We start from the raw sequence: 18783 nt of genomic DNA on the forward strand, positions 1-18783 counted from the left end.
ACATTTCTATGTCACATTTATTTATAGCCACATTTATTTTTAAAAAGCAATACAAAAATAGTTTGCACTTATATATTTTTAGGTATAATCAACTTTTTTTTGTAATTTTTTTGGGCTTTTCATGATTTTATTTAGACAGAACAGTAGAGAAAAGACAGGAAAGTGTTGGGCGGGAATCAAACTCAGGCCGCGTGAGCACATTAGTGCCATGTGTTGCTGCGCTAACCACGGCTTATTAGCGCCGACAATCAACTTGGTTTTACTGGTCATTCTTGACGATTTTTTATCTTGACGAGTTATGAGTTGCTGTAACTTAATAAATAAAGTTAAAATAACTTAAGTTACAGCAACTCATCATTAGTAAAGATAAACATACATGCCAATGTTTAAACAAATAAAATGCAGAATTTTGATTTTATATGATACTATTTAAAGGATTAGTGCATTTAAAAAAAATCCAGATAATTTACTCACCACTATGTCATTAAAATGTTGATGTCTTTCTTTGTTTGGTCAAGAAAAAGTTATGTTCTTTTAGGAAAACTTTTCAGGATTTTTCTAATTTTAATGGACTTTAATGGACCCCAACACTTAACAGTGTTAATGGAGTTTAAAATTGCAGTTTCAAAGGACTCTAAACCAGGGGTCCCCAACCTTTTTTACACCGCGGACCGGTTCCAGCTTTAAAAAAGATCCGCGGACCGAGGGGTGAGAATGGTGGGGGGGGGGGGGGGGTTGGTCGCTGAGTTGCTGAAAATTCTCTTTTTGAAATGTATAACGTTTTAAATGGAATAAAGAAAACAACCTTGCATTAGGAAAATGAATAATTGCTTTATTTATAGTATATTTTCTATAGATGTGTAAAACCATATTTTGGCAGATTATTTTTTTAATTTCATTGTTTCACTAGTTTACCTGTCCGTTTAGTCTTATTAATTAATGGTAAATGAACTTGGCTTGCTGTTCTCGAAGGCATTTCGAATCTTGGTCGGGCTCGAGCCCCAAGTTCAAGTAACAGAACGGAAGAAAAGTGAAGGAGGAGAGATGCCAGAAGAATTGCGGCTGGGCGCAGAGGCACAAAGTCTCGCGTTTACCATATGATTTTAATGATGATTGACACATGACTGTTTAAGTTCCTTTCAAACCTACGTTAAAAGTGTAGCCGTTAAAATATTATTAGCCTAATAGTTTATTTTGATCATGGTGCTACGATCGATGGATAATTCTGAAGTTGTTTTAAAACGTCTCCGCGTATTTACATGATTTGCGAGGTACATTTGCAAATGATTCATAAAATTATAACACTGCAATTCTTTGATCAATTGTGTTTTAGAAGTACTATATGCTCAAAACTCTTATGACAGCAATGTGATCGCTGATGCGCTGGTAGAGAGAGAGAGAGAGAGAGACCAAGAAAGAGAGAGAGCGCGACTCTGTACAACAGTGGAAATGATCAATGTTATTTGAAGTCGGCTCTTAAAGTACAAAATATCCGATTAAGCTATTACGTGGCTATTATACAATTTTTTTTCGGGACGTTCTTGCGACCCGGTGGCAACTTGTCCACGACCCGGTACTGGGTCGCGACCCGGTGGTTGGGGATCTCTGCACTAAACAATCCCAAACGAGGCATAACGGCGCATTCACACGGGGCGTAAGCGTTGACGCTTCCCATTCACTTTTAATGGGTGACGTCAAGCGTTGGCGAACTGAATTGTGGATCCGTCGGTGCCGCGTCAGTGCCGTTGCTCGCGGCAGAAGTTGAACATTTCTCAACTTTTCAAGCGGCAACGCGTGCGTCAGCCAATCATATCGCCTTATGCAAATAACCTAGGCAGAGCCAGCCAATTACGTTTATGGAAGACCGGAGCTTGTGCTGCGGCCACAGTGATTGGCTGTTGGCCACGCTTCAGACAAGCCTTCCGTTAAGCGTTAACGCTTACGCCCCGTGTGAATAAGTCTTATAAGGGTCTTATCTAGCGAAACGATTGTCATTTTTGGCAAGAAAAATCTGCACTTTTAAACCACAACTTTTCGTCTATCTCCAGTCATGTGACGCGCCAGCACGACCTCACGTAATACGTTAAGAGGTCTCGGATGACGTATGGGAAACTACGCCCCAGTGTTTACAAGTGTGGAGAAAGAGGACCGTTCAGACGCTGTTGTATGTCGAATGATAATTAATGTCTTTGTGTCAGTTTATTGTTTAAAATGGTCTGCAAATGTGCATTTCATAAATTGAACATGTGACCTTTCGACGTCATTATGCAATTAAGTAAGTTTGCGCTGGCTCGTCACACAGCTGGAGGAAGACGAGAAGTTGTAGTTTAAAAATGCATATTTTTTTATTTTTCTTGCCAAAAATGACAATCGTTCGCTAGATAAGACCCTTATGCTCGTTTGAGATCATTTAGAGTCCTTTGAAACTGCAATTTTAAAGTACATTAAAACTGTTAAGGGTTGGGATCCATTAAAGTCCATTAAAATGAGAAAAATCCTGAAATGTTTACCTCAAAAAACATAATTTCTTCTCGAATGAACATTGGTGGATGACATGGTGGTGAGTAAATTATCTGGATTTTTAAGAAAATGGACTATAATCCTTTAACAATTTGTGTAATTAAGTTACTTTTAATTACCTTAATTGGTAACACCTAAAATATTTAAAAATTTTCACCTTAACATTTCACTTAAAATGAGAAAAATTAAGTTGAAAAAAAAAACATAACATTTTTTAGGCGTTACTAATTAAAGTCATTTTTTTTAAGTTGATCCAACTTTTACTTTTTACAGCCATCTATGCTTATTCACACATTTTCTTGGTTACAGTTACTGTCATAGCACACAAGACAGACACAGTATAACAGATATCAAAAAATAAAACATACAATAAAAATATGCAATTATTAAAAAACCTGAACATTAGACAAAATAAATGTATACTGTATACAATCACAGTACAATATTTATGTGAAAACGTGTTAAATTCATATTTGTAACATATATATTTGTAGTATGTATAGCACATGATTTTATTGCACAATGGTAAGTTTATAAACAGTTTTAACTTTATATGGTATGGAAAAAAACTGGATGTGTGGGTTTCAGAGGGCCCCATACGTTTCGTTTTATGGCTTTATAAACTTTATAAAAGTTTATTTCAGTTCACACAGGTCACATCCAAACAGCAATAAAAATTGGTTGCCTGTCCTGTTTTAGCACTAAATATAATTATCTAAATAACCCTGAACTGAAACACTATGGGGCGGTTTCCCAGACAGGGATTAGATTAAGCCAGGGCTAGGCCTTAGTTTAATTAGCAAAATAACCAGTTTTAACTGCATGCCTTACTCATTACTTATGTGCATTTTGATGCAAAACAAAGGGCACTGATTGTATAGCAAGTTGTTTTCAGTTTGGACAACTCTTACATTTATTTTAATCTAGGACTAGTCTAATCCCTGTCCAGGAAACCGCCCTTAAAGGTTTCACAAACTCACCCAAACTGATGTCAGTTATATAAGATGTGAAGGACAAACTAACACCTTGACTGTTTGTTTAAATTATTATTTTCTCTGGCAGCCCCTTGTTATTTCAAAACAGCCTTTTTGTGGTTTTATTAATTATAGTAATATATCATATCCAATTTATATAAATATATTATTAAAATAAAGCAATAAACCCCGAGAAGCAGTGGGTTACCAGTGCATTTTATAACAGCTAAGGGGCGTTGTTAGGCACGACGCGAAGCGGAGTGCCTAAACCCCCTTAGCTGTTATAAAATGCACTGGTAACCCAACGCTTCAAGGGGTTTATTGCGTTTATAAAACGGTTACTTCATATGTATAACGTTAGCGGGATTTTATAAAATAAAACCCAAAAAAGTTGTAATTATATTAGTACAAATATTACTCTTCCGCCAAACAAAGTAGTTCCTCAGAATCAAGTGTGACTGAAACAGAGCGCAGTTCCCAACCAACACAGACACAGCAAAGACACAATGAAAATATGATTTAAGACTGTGGTGTTTATTTTATAAATCACAATTCATCTAATTCATACATTAACATTTATATCGTGCAACTGTTGAAGTGATGATCAAATATGCTTGGAAGCATGCTGAACTCTTTCCCCGTCAGCGTTTTTTTTTTTTTTTAAGTTGCCACCCAGTTTTAGTTTAATGCCTTCCAGAAAATTATCTTCTTTATATAAACATAAAATATCAAATGAAAGAACAGACCATCCGCTTTGAAACAAAAACAAACAAAAAAACATTTCATCCTACCTTCATTTGATCTCTTATCATCTCTCAAATTTTTTATTAAAAGCGGAGATAATTAAATTTTTGTGAAGAACTTTAGTAAGAGATCAGATTCAGACGGAGCCATGAACAGTACTACATGGTGTTTTCAGTGAATGCGTCAGTGTTTAAGTTGGGTAAGATCGCCACCCAGTTGATAATAGCGGACGTATGAACTTGAGTTATAAAATCCTCAGACAACGTTTTCTCTTTATCGACGAGATGACTCAACAATATTTATTGACATTCATCTGGATATCGCCATTAATTGTGCAATTGTAGACAAATTAAAAATATGATTTAAGACAGTGGTGTTTATTTTCATAAATCAATACGCAGTAACAGTGGCGCAGTGATACTTATGTAATTTGGTCTGAACCGTGAGGTTACCGGTGTATTTTATCACGGCTTAGAACGCGTTTCAACCAATCAAAATGAAGAACCAGAACTGCCCGTTTTATAATACGCATTTGACCTTGTCTGTAAAATCCAGTTTAATGTATTATCAATGGAGATGCTGGCGTGGGTGATTTAAAGCCTAACAAACTTATTTTATTTAAAGGCAACTTTTCTTTAAAATAAATGGCACTTGGTTTGATATTCTGATATGTGATGCAGTGGCATTCATACATTTATAATCGTGTCTTCATGATGCCATTACCTTAAAAAAACTTGTAAAAAGTTTCACTTGTTATCTTTAATTGTGATATTCGGTGGGCAAGTCACTTTAACTTCTTTTACGTTGGGAGTTAGTTGAGGGTTACTGTGGGTATCTGGAGCAGACATCATTATAAATGAAGCTTCTCTGATCTTCCTCACCTCCTCACCAGCCTCAGTTAATGATCTCTACTGACACAGCATACAGTAATCTCTGAGCGTCTCATTACGGGCTCTCTCTTTCCCCATGGCTGTTTTCGTTGGATTTGCCATACCACAACAGAGCGTTTAGCCCCGTTTTTACTGTCCTCATCTGCAAGATATGATGTCTTGCGGTTCTGTATTGGATCCACTGCAGATCCCTTGAGAACCGGTAATAAGAGATGTTTAAGGGTTGGTTCTGTTTTCAAACATGATCTTTGAAATAAGAGGTTTAATTTGTATGGTTACCGTGATAATTAAGTTGACAGGAATGTTGGCATCTGAAGAGATTTCTACAGGGTGAGAGTATTAGTTAAAATAAACAAGGTAGTTAATTTGGATTAACTGTGTAATAAAATTTTATATTAGGAAATGTTAATAAACATCTCAGTTTTTGTATCACTGTCTTCTTCATTACATCAACAGTGTCGTTGAATTACTGTATGATCAAACACATTTTTGGTACAATATGACCATATGTATTTACTGTAATTCAATTCACGGTTGGATTGAATTACAAACACATGAGGGAAATAAATCTTAGAGATTACAGGACTTTACCTTCATTTACAAAGAGACTGCAGACTATTATTTGGTTGAATGTAAAGTCAATCTCTCCCAAGAGAAATTCTTAAAGCAGTTGTGCAGGCGGCAGCTATTGTCCTACAGAGACGAAATAAAAACCTACAGTTACAGTGCGTGTGAGTTACTGTATACTCAGTTATAAAGAGATGAGTTTAGAAAAAAGTCCCACAGAAGGTTTTTTGTGGAGTGAAATAAACCATTCGCTCAAACATCTGTTAGTCTAGAATAAATGAATATATAGGGGTGGATTCCCAGACAGGGATTAGCTTAAGCCAGGACTAGGCCTTAGTTTAATTAGGAAATATAACTAGTTTTAACAAACATGCCTTACTAAAAACATTACTTGTGTGCATTTTGAGGCAAAACAAAGGACACTGATGTATTTTAAGATATGTCAGTTTTCAGTTTGGACTGCTCTTACTATTTTTGTCTTGGAGTTGTCTAATTCCTGTCCGGGAAACCGCCCCATATTCTGGAATACTAACTCGATATTTGAAAAAACTAAAAAATTCCTTCAGAATGCACTGATATATCGGCATATAATCGGTATCGGCATATTGTTTAAAGAGCACGTTATTTTGTGTATTTGGTGTAATACAATGGGTTTGCTTTATGGTTCAAAAAAAGTTTATTTTCCCACATACCATACATTATTGCAGCCCAGTCTCATGAAATGATGTATAGTCACGTAATTTTTTATTCTTTTCGAGATACTGTCACGAATGTCCACGTTTTTCATGATCATATCACGAATTTCTGTTTATGTGTGATTGTCATGTATTGGTTACTCAACTGTATTTTCTTACCATTGTCGCTTCGGTTTAGGGTTAGATTTACATAAAATGACAGCCTTACCCAAACCCAACTTTAACACTAACGCCAGGCGACAATGGATAAAAATAATTAAGCAGAGGCAGGGATACATTGACCAGAAAGGGGGAAATCCCACGCATCCCCCCCGGCAAATCGCACCCTGGTAAACAGTATCACGAAAAAGAATAAAAAAATTACATGACTGTACACTGCAAAAAAAAATGACTTTCTTACTTAGGGGTTGTGCACACCAAAACTTTTAAACGCGGCTGAAAACACCTGGATAACGCAGAATGCCAGCCGTTTCTCAGCTGAGTGCCAGCTTTCTTTAGCTGAGCGCTTTGGTAGCTCTGATACTTCCGCTGTGAGCCGGTTGGTTGCTGTGGTAATGTCCCGCCCCTCCTCCACTGTGATTGGACGGTCGTGTGAGAACTGACATTGACGAGCGTAGCTTTTTACCCAAAGTTGAATATCTTTCATTCAGTGTGGAAGAAAACCGTTAGCTGCTGGCTTATTTGAAAAACGCTGAGCTTCCATTGGAAACAATTGGAAACAATTGAAAACATGCGCCGGCCACGGGCATAAACGTTTTGGTGTGCACGCCCCCTTACACTGCAAAAAAAAAAGATTTTCAAGAAAAAAAATTCTTAGTATTTTTGTCATTTTTTTCAGTAAAAATATCTACAAATTCTTAAACTAAGATGCTTTTTCTTAATGAGCAAAGCAACCCAACAAAATAAGTCTAGTTTTTAGACCAAAAATATCAAATGTAAGTGATTTTGTGCATAAAACAAGCAAAAAAATCTTGAAAATTTTTCTTAAACACTAAATTCAAGAAAAAATCAAGAAAAATTAGCTTACCTTATTGGCAGATTTCTTTGCTTGTTTTATGCACAAAATCACTTACATTTGATATTTTTGGTCTAAAAACTAGACTTATTTTCTTGGGTGGTTTTGCTCCTCCAGAAAAAGCATCTTAATTTAAGAATATTTAGATATTTTTACTGAAAACAAGACAAAAATACTAAGAATTTTTTTTCTTGAAAATCATTTTTTGCAGTGTAGTATTTTTGTTCAAGATTTTTTTGCTTACCCCATTGGCAGATTTTTTTGCTTGTTTAATCCACTAATTCACTTAAATTTGAAAAATACTAACTAAGAAAGTCATTTTTTGCACTGCAAAAATATTTTCAAGAAAAACAATTCTTAGTATGTTTGTCTTGTTTTCAGTAAAAAAATCTAAAAATTCTTAAATTAAGATGCTTTTTCTTAATGAGCAAAACGACCCTTGAAAATTTTTTTAAACAATAAATTCAAGAAAAATTCAAGAAAATTTTGCTTACCCAATTGGCAGATTTTTTTGTTTGTTTTATGAACAAAATCACTGAAATTTGATATTTTAAGTCTAAAACTAGACTTATTTTTTTGGGTCGTTTTGCTCATCAAGAAAAAGTTTCTAGTAAGAAAATATTTTTTTGCAGTGTAGTTCAAGAAAAGAGATTTACATTGGAAACGATAACTTGCGCCATGCATCGTTTACTTTAGGATTTACACCTTTTGCATATCGTTTACATAAACTAGTTCACACTTACACACCAAAGGAAATGTAAAATCGCGAATTGGATAATTGGTGCTCTTTAAAAAGCAAAACTATCATTATCTCTCAGTATCAGTGGATGTTATTCTGTATAATCAAATTGGCAACGGCACAGACATTTTGTATCAGTGCATCCCTATAGTCTCTAGCAACTGTTATAGCTTTGTAACTTTATAGCACATCTCATATTATTGCCTCTTTAAGGTAAATTACTTCATTGTTGTCTTCAATTTTACAAGTTGTTTTGGATAAAAGTAGCTAACAGTAGTCTCATACAATTTCCCAATCAAAATGAGAAAATAACATCATACCTCTTTGAAAAGAAAAAGTGTTATAGGAGCTAATGTAAAACATTTCACAGACATGAACAAAAACAGATGAGGCTTCCTTATTACATATCACCACAGTTAAGTCACTTATTGTGTTTAAAAGATGTTTTGTCCATGTAACTCAACCCTGCTAAACACCTTTTAAGTGACAATACTCAATGTATGGGTGTCTACCGCTACCCTTGAGGTGCCCGGACTGGGTGTTGTTCCAAAGAAACTTAACAACGGTAGATAATAAAGAGCTTTTACGTCCGATATTTGTCACACTTGAGAGACCGTGGCTTTGTTGAGTATTGGGTCAGTTTCAGTATATCTGTGGGATAGCCCATACTGTTTGTTGTTTTACTGGTCGACAGAAGCAATAGACATGGATATGGTTACATTATAAAAGGATTATGGGAAGTACTGAGATCAGCAGTTGGAGGTTGGAGGTTATTCAAGGCTTCGGAGGTGAAGGATTTTGCACTGGTAAGTCTGATATATTTTATGTTTCTGGAATTCAAAGCACATTATGAAGATTAGATATACAGTGTGAGAAAAAGAAAGGCATGCACGTTGGCTCTGCGTACTTACTGGTATCAGTTTGGTATTATATAGACCTGTCAGAGAAACAACATTTATGATTCACACCTTTATTATAACCATTGTAAAACTTTGTCTCATTTTCAGATATCATTGAATTTCTATTTCAGTGTTATGCTTGTATGCTCAGATTGCTTATTTTCTTGCTCACAGGCACCTAAACTATGACTCGATTATTATGGGAAACAGTGTTTCTCGTGCTGGCTGTAACTATCAAAGGTACGCACCTCTATTTCATTTAGACAAACAGTTTAGATAAACAATAAATCCCTCCATGCACACATATTCACACACATTATTAGTTTGTGAAGTTTCCACAAAATATATTTTGCCATATATTCACATTCAAGATATTTTTAATACAGGTACATTTATCTGAATGCACACTGTCAGAAATTAAGGTACAAAAGCTGTCACTGGGATACCCTTTAAAGGGGACATTTCTTAATACTTTTTTAAATATGTAAAATAAATATATGGTGTCCCTAGAGTACGTATGTGAAGTTTTAGCTCAAAATTCTCCACAAATAATTTATTATAAGATGTTAAAATTGCCACTTTGTAGGTGTGAGCAAAAATGAGCTGTTTTGGGTGTGTCCTTTAAAATGCAAATGAGCTGATGAAATGCAAACACTGATCGCCATAATGGTGGTTTGTTGAAATTGAAACTGAATTGTGCTGTTAATTACTTCGCTTTCTCTATCTGCACTAAATGGCAGTGCCGTGGTTGGCTAGTGCAGATTAAGGGGCGGTATTATTATAATAAGATCCCCTTCTGACATCACAAGGTGAGCCAAATTTCAATGACCTATTTTTTCACATGTTTGGTTTACCAAAACTAAGTTACTGGGTTGTTCTTCTTCACATTAAGGTTAATAGAAGCACTGGGGACCCAATTATACTTAAACATGAAAAAAGTCTGATTTTCATGATATGTCCCCTTTAACTCATTCCCCACCAGCCATTTTTTTTTAAGTTGCCTGCCAGCATTTGATTTTGTTTTTTTTTTCACAAAAGTTTCACAAATGCCTTCCAGAAAGATTTTCAGGAAATATCCAGGAAATATTTAAACATACAAATATATCAAATGAAAGAACAGACCATCTGCTTTCAAACAAACAAACAAACAAAATGGGAAAAAAAAACATTTCATCCTATCTATATTTTTTCTTTGCTTATAAATTCTTAAATATTGGTATTTAATATATTTTTTTAGCAAAAATCTGAAATAATTGCATTTTTGCAATTCAGATTAATTATCAAAACATACACAGAGTTTAAAATAATGTTTTGGCTTCAGTTTATTCATAGGTAATTTAGTGGCTGATCACGGTATTGTCGATTAACCCTATAACTGTTACTGCCCCTTTTGAGTGGGGGGGTGAAAAGGTGATCTGCAAGTTAAAATTACTATAACTCTGGCATTCTTTGGTTTAGAAGCAAAATTTGTTAAGTTTGTCTCTTTTTTAAAAAGACAATTTATAGTTTTACACTGAGGTGTTTGAAGTTGTAAATATTAAATGACAAAAAAGTTATACCCGTTTAAATTTATTTTAAATAATAAAAATAATGCAATAAAGTATATACTCTCTAATCAAATGTATATAAAAATTAAAATGTTTTACTCTCAAAACACCACACCAATAAAGACACAAGTCTCAACTAGTTCTGAACCAAATTTTAGGTGAAAATAACAAAAAATGAAGTTTCTGTCACACTTTTAGTGGTTTTACCAAACAAGGCCACTAGGTGTCAACGGTTAGTTGCAATATCTTGTCAAAAGTTGATAAATTATGTCTCTGCATTGTGTTTAATGCAAAAAGGTTTTGAAATATGAAAACTACATTCTTAGAGCTTTCCAACGATATATAGTTTGTCAAGATTTTTGAAGATTCATATATTCATTTTGAAGAATATTAGAATTATGAATATATACGAATTCATATGGACTCCTACTGGGTCAGTGACAAATAACAAAATGACTCTCACTACTAAATTTCCATCATCAAATGGCCTTGAAATATGAAAACTACATTCCTAGAGCTTTCCAACAATATATAGTTTGTCAAGATTATTTCAAGTTTATAGGGTATTAGTGTTATAAATTTATAATCATTTATATGTATTCCTATGGGGTGAGTGACATTTAACAAAATAACTGTCCCTATACAAATTCTATCATCAAATGGCCTTGAAATATGAAAACTACATTCCCTGAGCTTTCCAACAATATATAGTTTGTCGAGGTTATTTCAGGTTAATGGGATATTTACAAATAAATATGTAATAACATTTTGGGCCCAACTGTTGGTCTGCGACATTTTAGAAAATGACTCTTACTACATACTTTTTTTTTCAAAATGGTGTTGATATATTAAAACTACATTCTTAGAGCTTTCCAACGGTATATAGTTTGTCAAGATTGGTGTAGGTTTAGACTATGTAATTATTGTTTTAAATATGTAATGCCAAACGTCCCACCTGTGGGACAGTGACAGTTATAGTTAACATAACATTTTTTAGGGAACACTTTTTTATGCAAATGTCTTCTCTTAATTGACGAGATAACTCGGAAAGATTTAAAAGATGTACTATTTAGATAAAGCAATGCATCTTTGAGGTAGGCCAACCAATAAGTGCCTTTGAGGAACTAACATGCACCCTTTAGGTAGGCCTACCACCTCTTTTGAAAGGGTACCACCCCAGCAACAGCTTTTGTACTTTTTTCCCAGAATCCTAATGTTAGACTTTAATCTATAAAAAAGTTTTTAAACAAATTTTCCACAATGCAAACATGGTGCACTGGTGTAACCGCAGGCTTTTTTCAGCCTACTTAATGATAAGACTCACTTTATCATCTTCTTATCATACAATAAACAAAATGCAAAGCATTAAAAGGTTAATCTTTTTTAATCTTGCTTTTGAAATCCCTTAGACACAATTTCACAAAGGATCATCGGGGGTCAAGAGGTCGTGCCTTACTCAATTAAATACCAAGCATCACTTCAGTATGATAGGAAGCATTACTGTGGTGGCACCCTCATTGATCCACAATGGGTGATATCTGCTGCCCACTGCTGGCGACCGTAAGTACTGCAGCCAGTCAACACTACAAATAACCACAACATTTGTATGTGAAATTTAAATTAAAATGAATGCATTTCTTTTTTTATCTGAATAAATTATTTGAATGTTAAATCAATAGGGCCAGTGTGATGCAGGTAGTGTTGAGTGAACACAACCTTGCTAAAGAAGAGGGAGTTGAACAAGTACTTAATGTATCCAAAATCTACAGTCATTTCGCCTACAACCCAAAAACATTTAACAATGATATATTACTCATTAAGGTAAGCAACACAACAATAAACCCTTTAATCTGTTAATTTTATAAATTGAATACAAAGCTTAAAAACTCAATGTACAGAAACATGAATAAATGTACAGAAACATCTTTGAAAACTGTTGTTTTTGCTCAGCAGAAGTTGTCGGGTTTATTTTTCCCAGCTCAGTGTTCCAGCACAGCTTAACGCTTACGTTCAGCCGGCTCCATTACCGGATACAGACACCCCTGAGCCGTCCGGAGGGACCAGCTGTACTGTGAGTGGATGGGGAGTGACGCGTCTCTACAGTGCCTATCTGTCACCGGTTCTGCGTGCAGTGGATGTGGAGATCATCCCTTACTGCTTTTACTACTATAACTATAGAGTCAATGACAACATGCTTTGTGCTGGCTCTCGCTTCGGTGGAAAAGACTCATGCCAGGTAACCAGGGGCCCGAGTCAAATTTGTTAAAGGTGCTGTGTGTGCAAATTCAATTGCGTCAGAAAATAATTGAATTGCAAATATAATGACAGAGGTCGTGCGTTATAATGCATTAAAAAAAATGTCGATACAACTTTATTTCAAGATTGCAATGCACAGCTTTTCTTTGCTGTTTGAAATTTTGTATTGAACCATTAGTGTCTCCGAATGGTACACTTTTATTTTTAAGAGGCCGAGTCCAAAATGGATTGGAACTTTAATGCTTGATAGGCTTATTTGTCAGGCTATTTACTCGTGCAAATATAGCAACTATTGTTGTTTTTATAAAATCAATCAAGCACTAAGGACTGTGTTATATTGAAGAGTTTGCAGCCATGCCTGTAATCATAATGTAATGCACATTTCTTTTCTTTGCATTATGATATAAGAGTCTCGGGTGCACGGTCTCAGAGGTTTTTATGAGTTATTGACTTGCCTATACCTGCCTGTAGTCTGTTGGCTTCTCGATTTCTAAAAGCAGTATTCTGCAAAGCCTGACCTCCGATTGTCTCCCCCCAAAGGGTTTTTGTGAACAAGGCCTTCTGGGAATAAGGGTGTGGTTAGCCGCCCCCAATTCAGTGAAATTTATATGTACTGAGATATGGCAACAATGTTAGGAACTCCCAGGTGGGGGATCGGCCTTAACTTCTTCTTTATGCTAAATGAAAGGTGACATCATGGGTAGACAAAACACTAGTGTAAGGCTACAAAAATATTATGAATGATGAACAATGACATTATATAGAGTTTTATAGCTTTGGAGGTATTGGAGATTGTTGATGGTAAGTTTGGAGAAAAATAGATAAATCGTATTATGTAAATTGGCATATGTATGTTTAAATATATACAGTTCTGTGCAAAAGTCTGAGACCACCAGCATCTTTGTTGTTTTAGAAAAGTATTAATGACCACCCATGTTTATTTCCACATAAAATACAGAAAAAAAATGCAGAACAAAATGGCTTTTTCTAGCAAATGTCTGTATTTAGTGTTGACCTCTCTTGGCACTAAAACCATATTAAACTTTCTTTAAGTAGATTGAAGTCATTAGATTTGAATTCGAAATTAGGATGTTTTTTCATTTTCCGTTTAAGAGATCTTGCAGGTTCCTGCTATTGCTTAAGACAGGGGTGCCCAACCCTGTTCCTGGAGGGCTACTGTCCTGCACATTTTAGCTACAACCCCAATTAAGCACAGCTGAAGCAGCTAATCAAGGTGTTCAGGGTTGCTTAATAATTACATCCATGTGTGTTGGAGCTTGGTTGGAACTGAAGTCTGCAGGACGGTAGCCCTCCAGGAGCAGGGTTGGGCACCCCTGGCTTAAGAGGAGTTCACAGCAGTGTTCGAAATGGGGTGGGGGGGCTAGGGTGGTCTCGGACCTCCTAAAAGCATTGAGGGACCAAAACTTATAAATTATGGGGTCCGCTGGTTTTTATTAAAATACTAAATGAATTTAAAATTCTCGTGCTGCGCTACCACAAAGCGATGCTGTCCGTTATATGTCCCAATTTTCACAATAAACTCCAGATAATTTACTCACCACCATGTCATCCAAAATGTTGATGTCTGTCTTTGTTCAGTCGAGAAGAGATTATGTTTTTTTAGGAAAACATTCCAGGATTTTTCTCATTTTAATGGACTTTAATGAACCCCAACACTTAACTCAACTTAACTTAGAATAAAGGAAAGAAAATGGAAAAAGGACAAATTGCAGTCTTCATTTGAGTTGTATAAATCTGCTCTGCTGGCATACCAGTCTGCATCAAAAGCCGCTAAAGCGGCGTACTTCTCAAATCTAATCCTGTGCAATAACAATAAGCCCAAAACCCTTTTTGCTGTGATAAACACTATGTTAAATCCACCTGTCAACCGCATTCCAAACCCTTCTAATTAACTTTGTGAACACTTCTTGAGATTCTTTTCTGATAAAATCTTAAATTTAAGGTCTCAGGTAACAATTAAAAACTCTGTGTTTGTGTCACAACCTTCATCTGTTTGGGACTCTTTTGAACCTGTGTCATTAACACAACTTTCTGAAGTTATCAGTGCACTTAAACCTTCTCTGAGCCCTTATGATGAAATACACCCTCGCTACCTCAAATTGATCACAGAGTCTGTTTGTCCCACTCTTCTTATTTTCATTAATAAGTGCTTAGATACTGGGATGGTACCTGCTGCTTTAAAACAGGCAGTTGTCACCCCCCTGCTAAAAAAAAACCCCTCCCTAGATACATCGGTGCTAAATAACTTTCGACCTATTTCAGTGCTCCCATTCATTTCTAAGGTACTTGAGAAGTTGGTCCTACTTCAATTACAGTCATTCCTTTGTACAAATCACATCTCCGAGCACTTCCAGTCGGGCTTTAAACCTCTCCACAGTACTGAGTCTGCCCTATTAAGAGTGTTTAACGATATTTTAACCACAGACTCTGGGAATTCCATGATTCTAGTTCTCCTAGAGCTAACTGCTGCTTTCGACACCATTGACCACCAGGTGCTTCTCTCGAGACTACAATCTCTAGTTGGGTTAAATGGGAATGTTCGCTGATCGCTATTATTCAGTAAAAATTGGAAATTACTCCTCCTCTGCGGCTCGTCTTGAATTTGGCCTCCCTCGGGGTTCCATCCTCTCTCCCCTGCTTTTCTCTCTTTATATGTTGCCGTTAGGCTCAATTATAAGAAAGCATGGGGTTCAGTACCATCTTTATGCAGATGACACCCAGATCTATCTGCCTATAAAAAGAGATAAATCTCCCTCTGTCACCTCACTGTTTTCCTGCCTGGAGGAGATAAAAAACTGGCTGGCAAAAAATGTCCTATTTCTAAATAATTCAAAGACCGAGGTTATCGTGTTTAATCCTTCAAACACTAGTAAGACTGAAAACTCTATTCTAGGTGATCTGGCAGTCCATCAAACAAAGTGTGTGAAAAACCTCGGCGTTTGGCTGGACAGCCAGCTCACTCTTGACAAACACATCTCCTCTGTTGTTTCTTCTAGTTTTTTCCAGCTCCGTCTGTTGTCTAAAATCAAAAATGCATTGCCTGTAAAATCCCTCGAGACAGTAGTCCATGCCTTCATTGTTTCACGGTTGGACTACTGCAATTCTTTATATAGCGGAATTTCAAAATCTCAATTAGCCCGGCTACAACTTGTCCAAAATGCTGCAGCAAAATTTCTAAAAAATGGCCGCAAATATGACCACTCAACTCCGTTACTTCGTGCCCTCCACTGGCTACCGATCCAGTACCGTGTACATTTTAAAATAATCTTATTTGTGTATAAATGTCAACATGGTCTTGCGCCCAGTTATTTATCTGAACTCATTTCTCCTCACAACCCCACCCGAGTACTCCGATCTGGAAGCCAAAACTTACTAACGATTCCCTCATCCAGATTAAAACGTAGAGGTGACAGAGCTTTTTCCATCACGGACCCTAGACTGTGGAACAATCTACCTTTACATATTAGAACTGCTCCCTCTTTAGGGACTTTTAAATCGCTCTTAAAAACCCATCTTTTTTCGCTCGCCTTTCCTGATGATCAGATTTAGTTTTTAAGTTTCGCTTACTGCCTTGCTTGTTGTGGTTATCATGTGTGCATAGGAATTGTACCTTTTATTGTTGGAAGCCACGCATTATAACTGTGTGTTTCCACTGTGGTTTTACTTAAATAACTTCTATTCCTTTTTATTTTAATAGTGCTTATTTTTATCTTGCTATGTTTTATCTACTCTGCACTGTACAGCACTTTGGGCAGTCGTCTGACTGTGTGAAATTGTGCTCTATAAATAAACGAACTTGAACTTGAACTTAACAGTTTTAATGCAGTTTAAAATTGCAGTTTCAAAGGACTCTGACCGATCTCAAACGAGGCATAAGGGTCTTATCTACCGAAACGATTGTCATTTTTGGCAATAAAAAGAAATAAATACGCACTTTAAAACCACAACTTATTGCTTCCTCCGGTTGTGTGACGCACCAGCCCGACCTCACGTAATACGTCATCATGTCAAGAGGTCACGGATGACGTATGCGAAACTACGCCTCAGTGTTTACAAGTGTGGAGAAAAAGGACACTTCCGACGTTGTTGTATATCGATTAATACTAATTAATGTCTTTGTGTCAGTTTATTGTTTAAAAATGGTTTGCAAATGTGTGTTTCATATCTGTAACACGTGACCTTTCAACTTCATTACGCAATTACGTGAGGTCGTGCTGGCTCGTCACACAGCCACAGATGAAGGGAAGTTGTGGTTTAAAAGGGCAAATTATTTTTCTTGCTAAAAATGACAATCGTTTTGCTAGATAAGACCTTTATGTCTCGTTTGAGAGTCCTTTAAAGCTGCAATTTTAAACTGCATTAAAACTGTTAACTGTTGGGGTCCATTAAAGTCCATTAAAATGAGAAAATCCTTGAATGTTTTCCTCAAAAACATAATTTCTTCTCAACTGAACAAAGAAAGACATCAACAGTTTGGATGACAAGGTGGTGAGTAAATTATCTGAATTTTTTTTAAAGAAAATTGACTAATCCTTTAAGTGTGCCTCACGCTGTTTTTTGGTGTAATTGACATATTGTTAGATTTAGATTTAGGATTGGGTTAGGGTCTTTTAAAAATTTCTTCTCCAACTATTATTTCACAATAATCTGACTAAGGGGTAAAAATGGTTAGGGTTTGAGTTAAGAGTAATTTGGGGTTTCTTTAATTAAAATGTTAATCCAGGATTACATCTTTGTGAAATCACAGTGACCCTATAATGATGTGGGGTGGGCTTAGCTATAGGGGATCCCCATAATCTTTGACATAATTCAAAGTCTGTTTATAGTTCAGAAAAACAGAAAAATTTTTGTTTGTATCACTTTCTCACAGGGTGATTCGGGTGGGCCACTGATCTGTGATGGGAATCTAGAAGGAATCGTGTCATGGGGAGTAAGCTGTGCCCAACCATTTTATCCTGGTGTCTACACAAAAGTGAGAAACTACAACCGCTGGATCGACTGGATCATGAACGCTGACAACTAAATTACACCGTCGTCAAAATGTGGGAAGTGTTGCCATAAAATCTGAATTAGGGAAAACTCTGATCTCATTATTGCATCCATAATCTCAAAATCATAATGTGCGCACAAACTTTTGTTTAAACTTGTTTTATTTTCAAATAAAATACATTTGTTCAAGCCCATTTTCATTAAATTTCTTTTGTGCTACTTCCTGCCACTAACATGAAAATAAAGGCAATAAAGGTGACTGTGTGAGGTTTAAAATTAATCAGAAGAAAATCCTAAAAAGTCAGAATCTTGACATAAATGCATACAATTTTGCAAAGTGAAAGTTTAAGCATTCAGCAAATACCTTAAGACAATATGAAAACAAAAAACTAAACAATGAAGTATACAAGCGCTTGCTTTTCAAAAATAGAAAAACCTGTCTGTCAGTATCATTAAGATTTATAGAACTGTCACAATGTTTTTAAAAGACTTTACAACAAGCTGCTCCTTGAAATATCTTTATTGAAATCATATTTTCATGTCTGTGACCTCTGTACTAAACAAACAGGATAATCTTCATATATCATCTCATAAAAGTCTTTGCTTTCTTTCATTTAAATCTGTTGTAAAGCATATATAAACAACATTTAGTTTTTTAGTTCTTATTATAAGGTTTAATCCAAATAAATCTTTTATTACATTTCTGTTGTGCTACTTCCTGCCTCTGACATGAAAATTAAAGCAAAAAAGGTGGATGTGTGAGGTATAATTCGATCAGAACAAAATCCTAAAAAGTCAGAGTCTTGACATAACATTGGTATAAAAAAGGTATAAAATCATTCTTTTCCTCAGACCCAAATTATTTCTTGGATTTTAAAGTATATAATGATGTTTCTGTTTGTTGTTATAAAGGGTTTACACGTTGAT

At 35.7% G+C, this 18783-nt stretch overlaps 1 protein-coding gene across 1 annotated transcript; it reads left to right on the forward strand.

Moving 5' to 3' along the window:
* The first annotated feature begins 8887 nt into the window (after window positions 1-8887).
* On the forward strand, window positions 8888-18132 carry LOC135776018 (trypsin-3). The gene is made up of 6 exons (XM_065286640.2): window positions 8888-8950; window positions 9218-9283; window positions 12000-12150; window positions 12270-12411; window positions 12569-12826; window positions 17738-18132. Exons 2-6 carry the CDS (start codon window positions 9229-9231, stop codon window positions 17888-17890), a joined length of 759 nt encoding a protein of 252 aa, XP_065142712.1. The 5' UTR covers window positions 8888-8950; window positions 9218-9228; the 3' UTR covers window positions 17891-18132.
* The last annotated feature ends 651 nt before the right edge of the window (window positions 18133-18783 follow it).

Source organism: Paramisgurnus dabryanus, chromosome 21, assembly GCF_030506205.2.
Source record: "Paramisgurnus dabryanus chromosome 21, PD_genome_1.1, whole genome shotgun sequence".
Lineage (NCBI taxonomy): Eukaryota > Metazoa > Chordata > Actinopteri > Cypriniformes > Cobitidae > Paramisgurnus > Paramisgurnus dabryanus.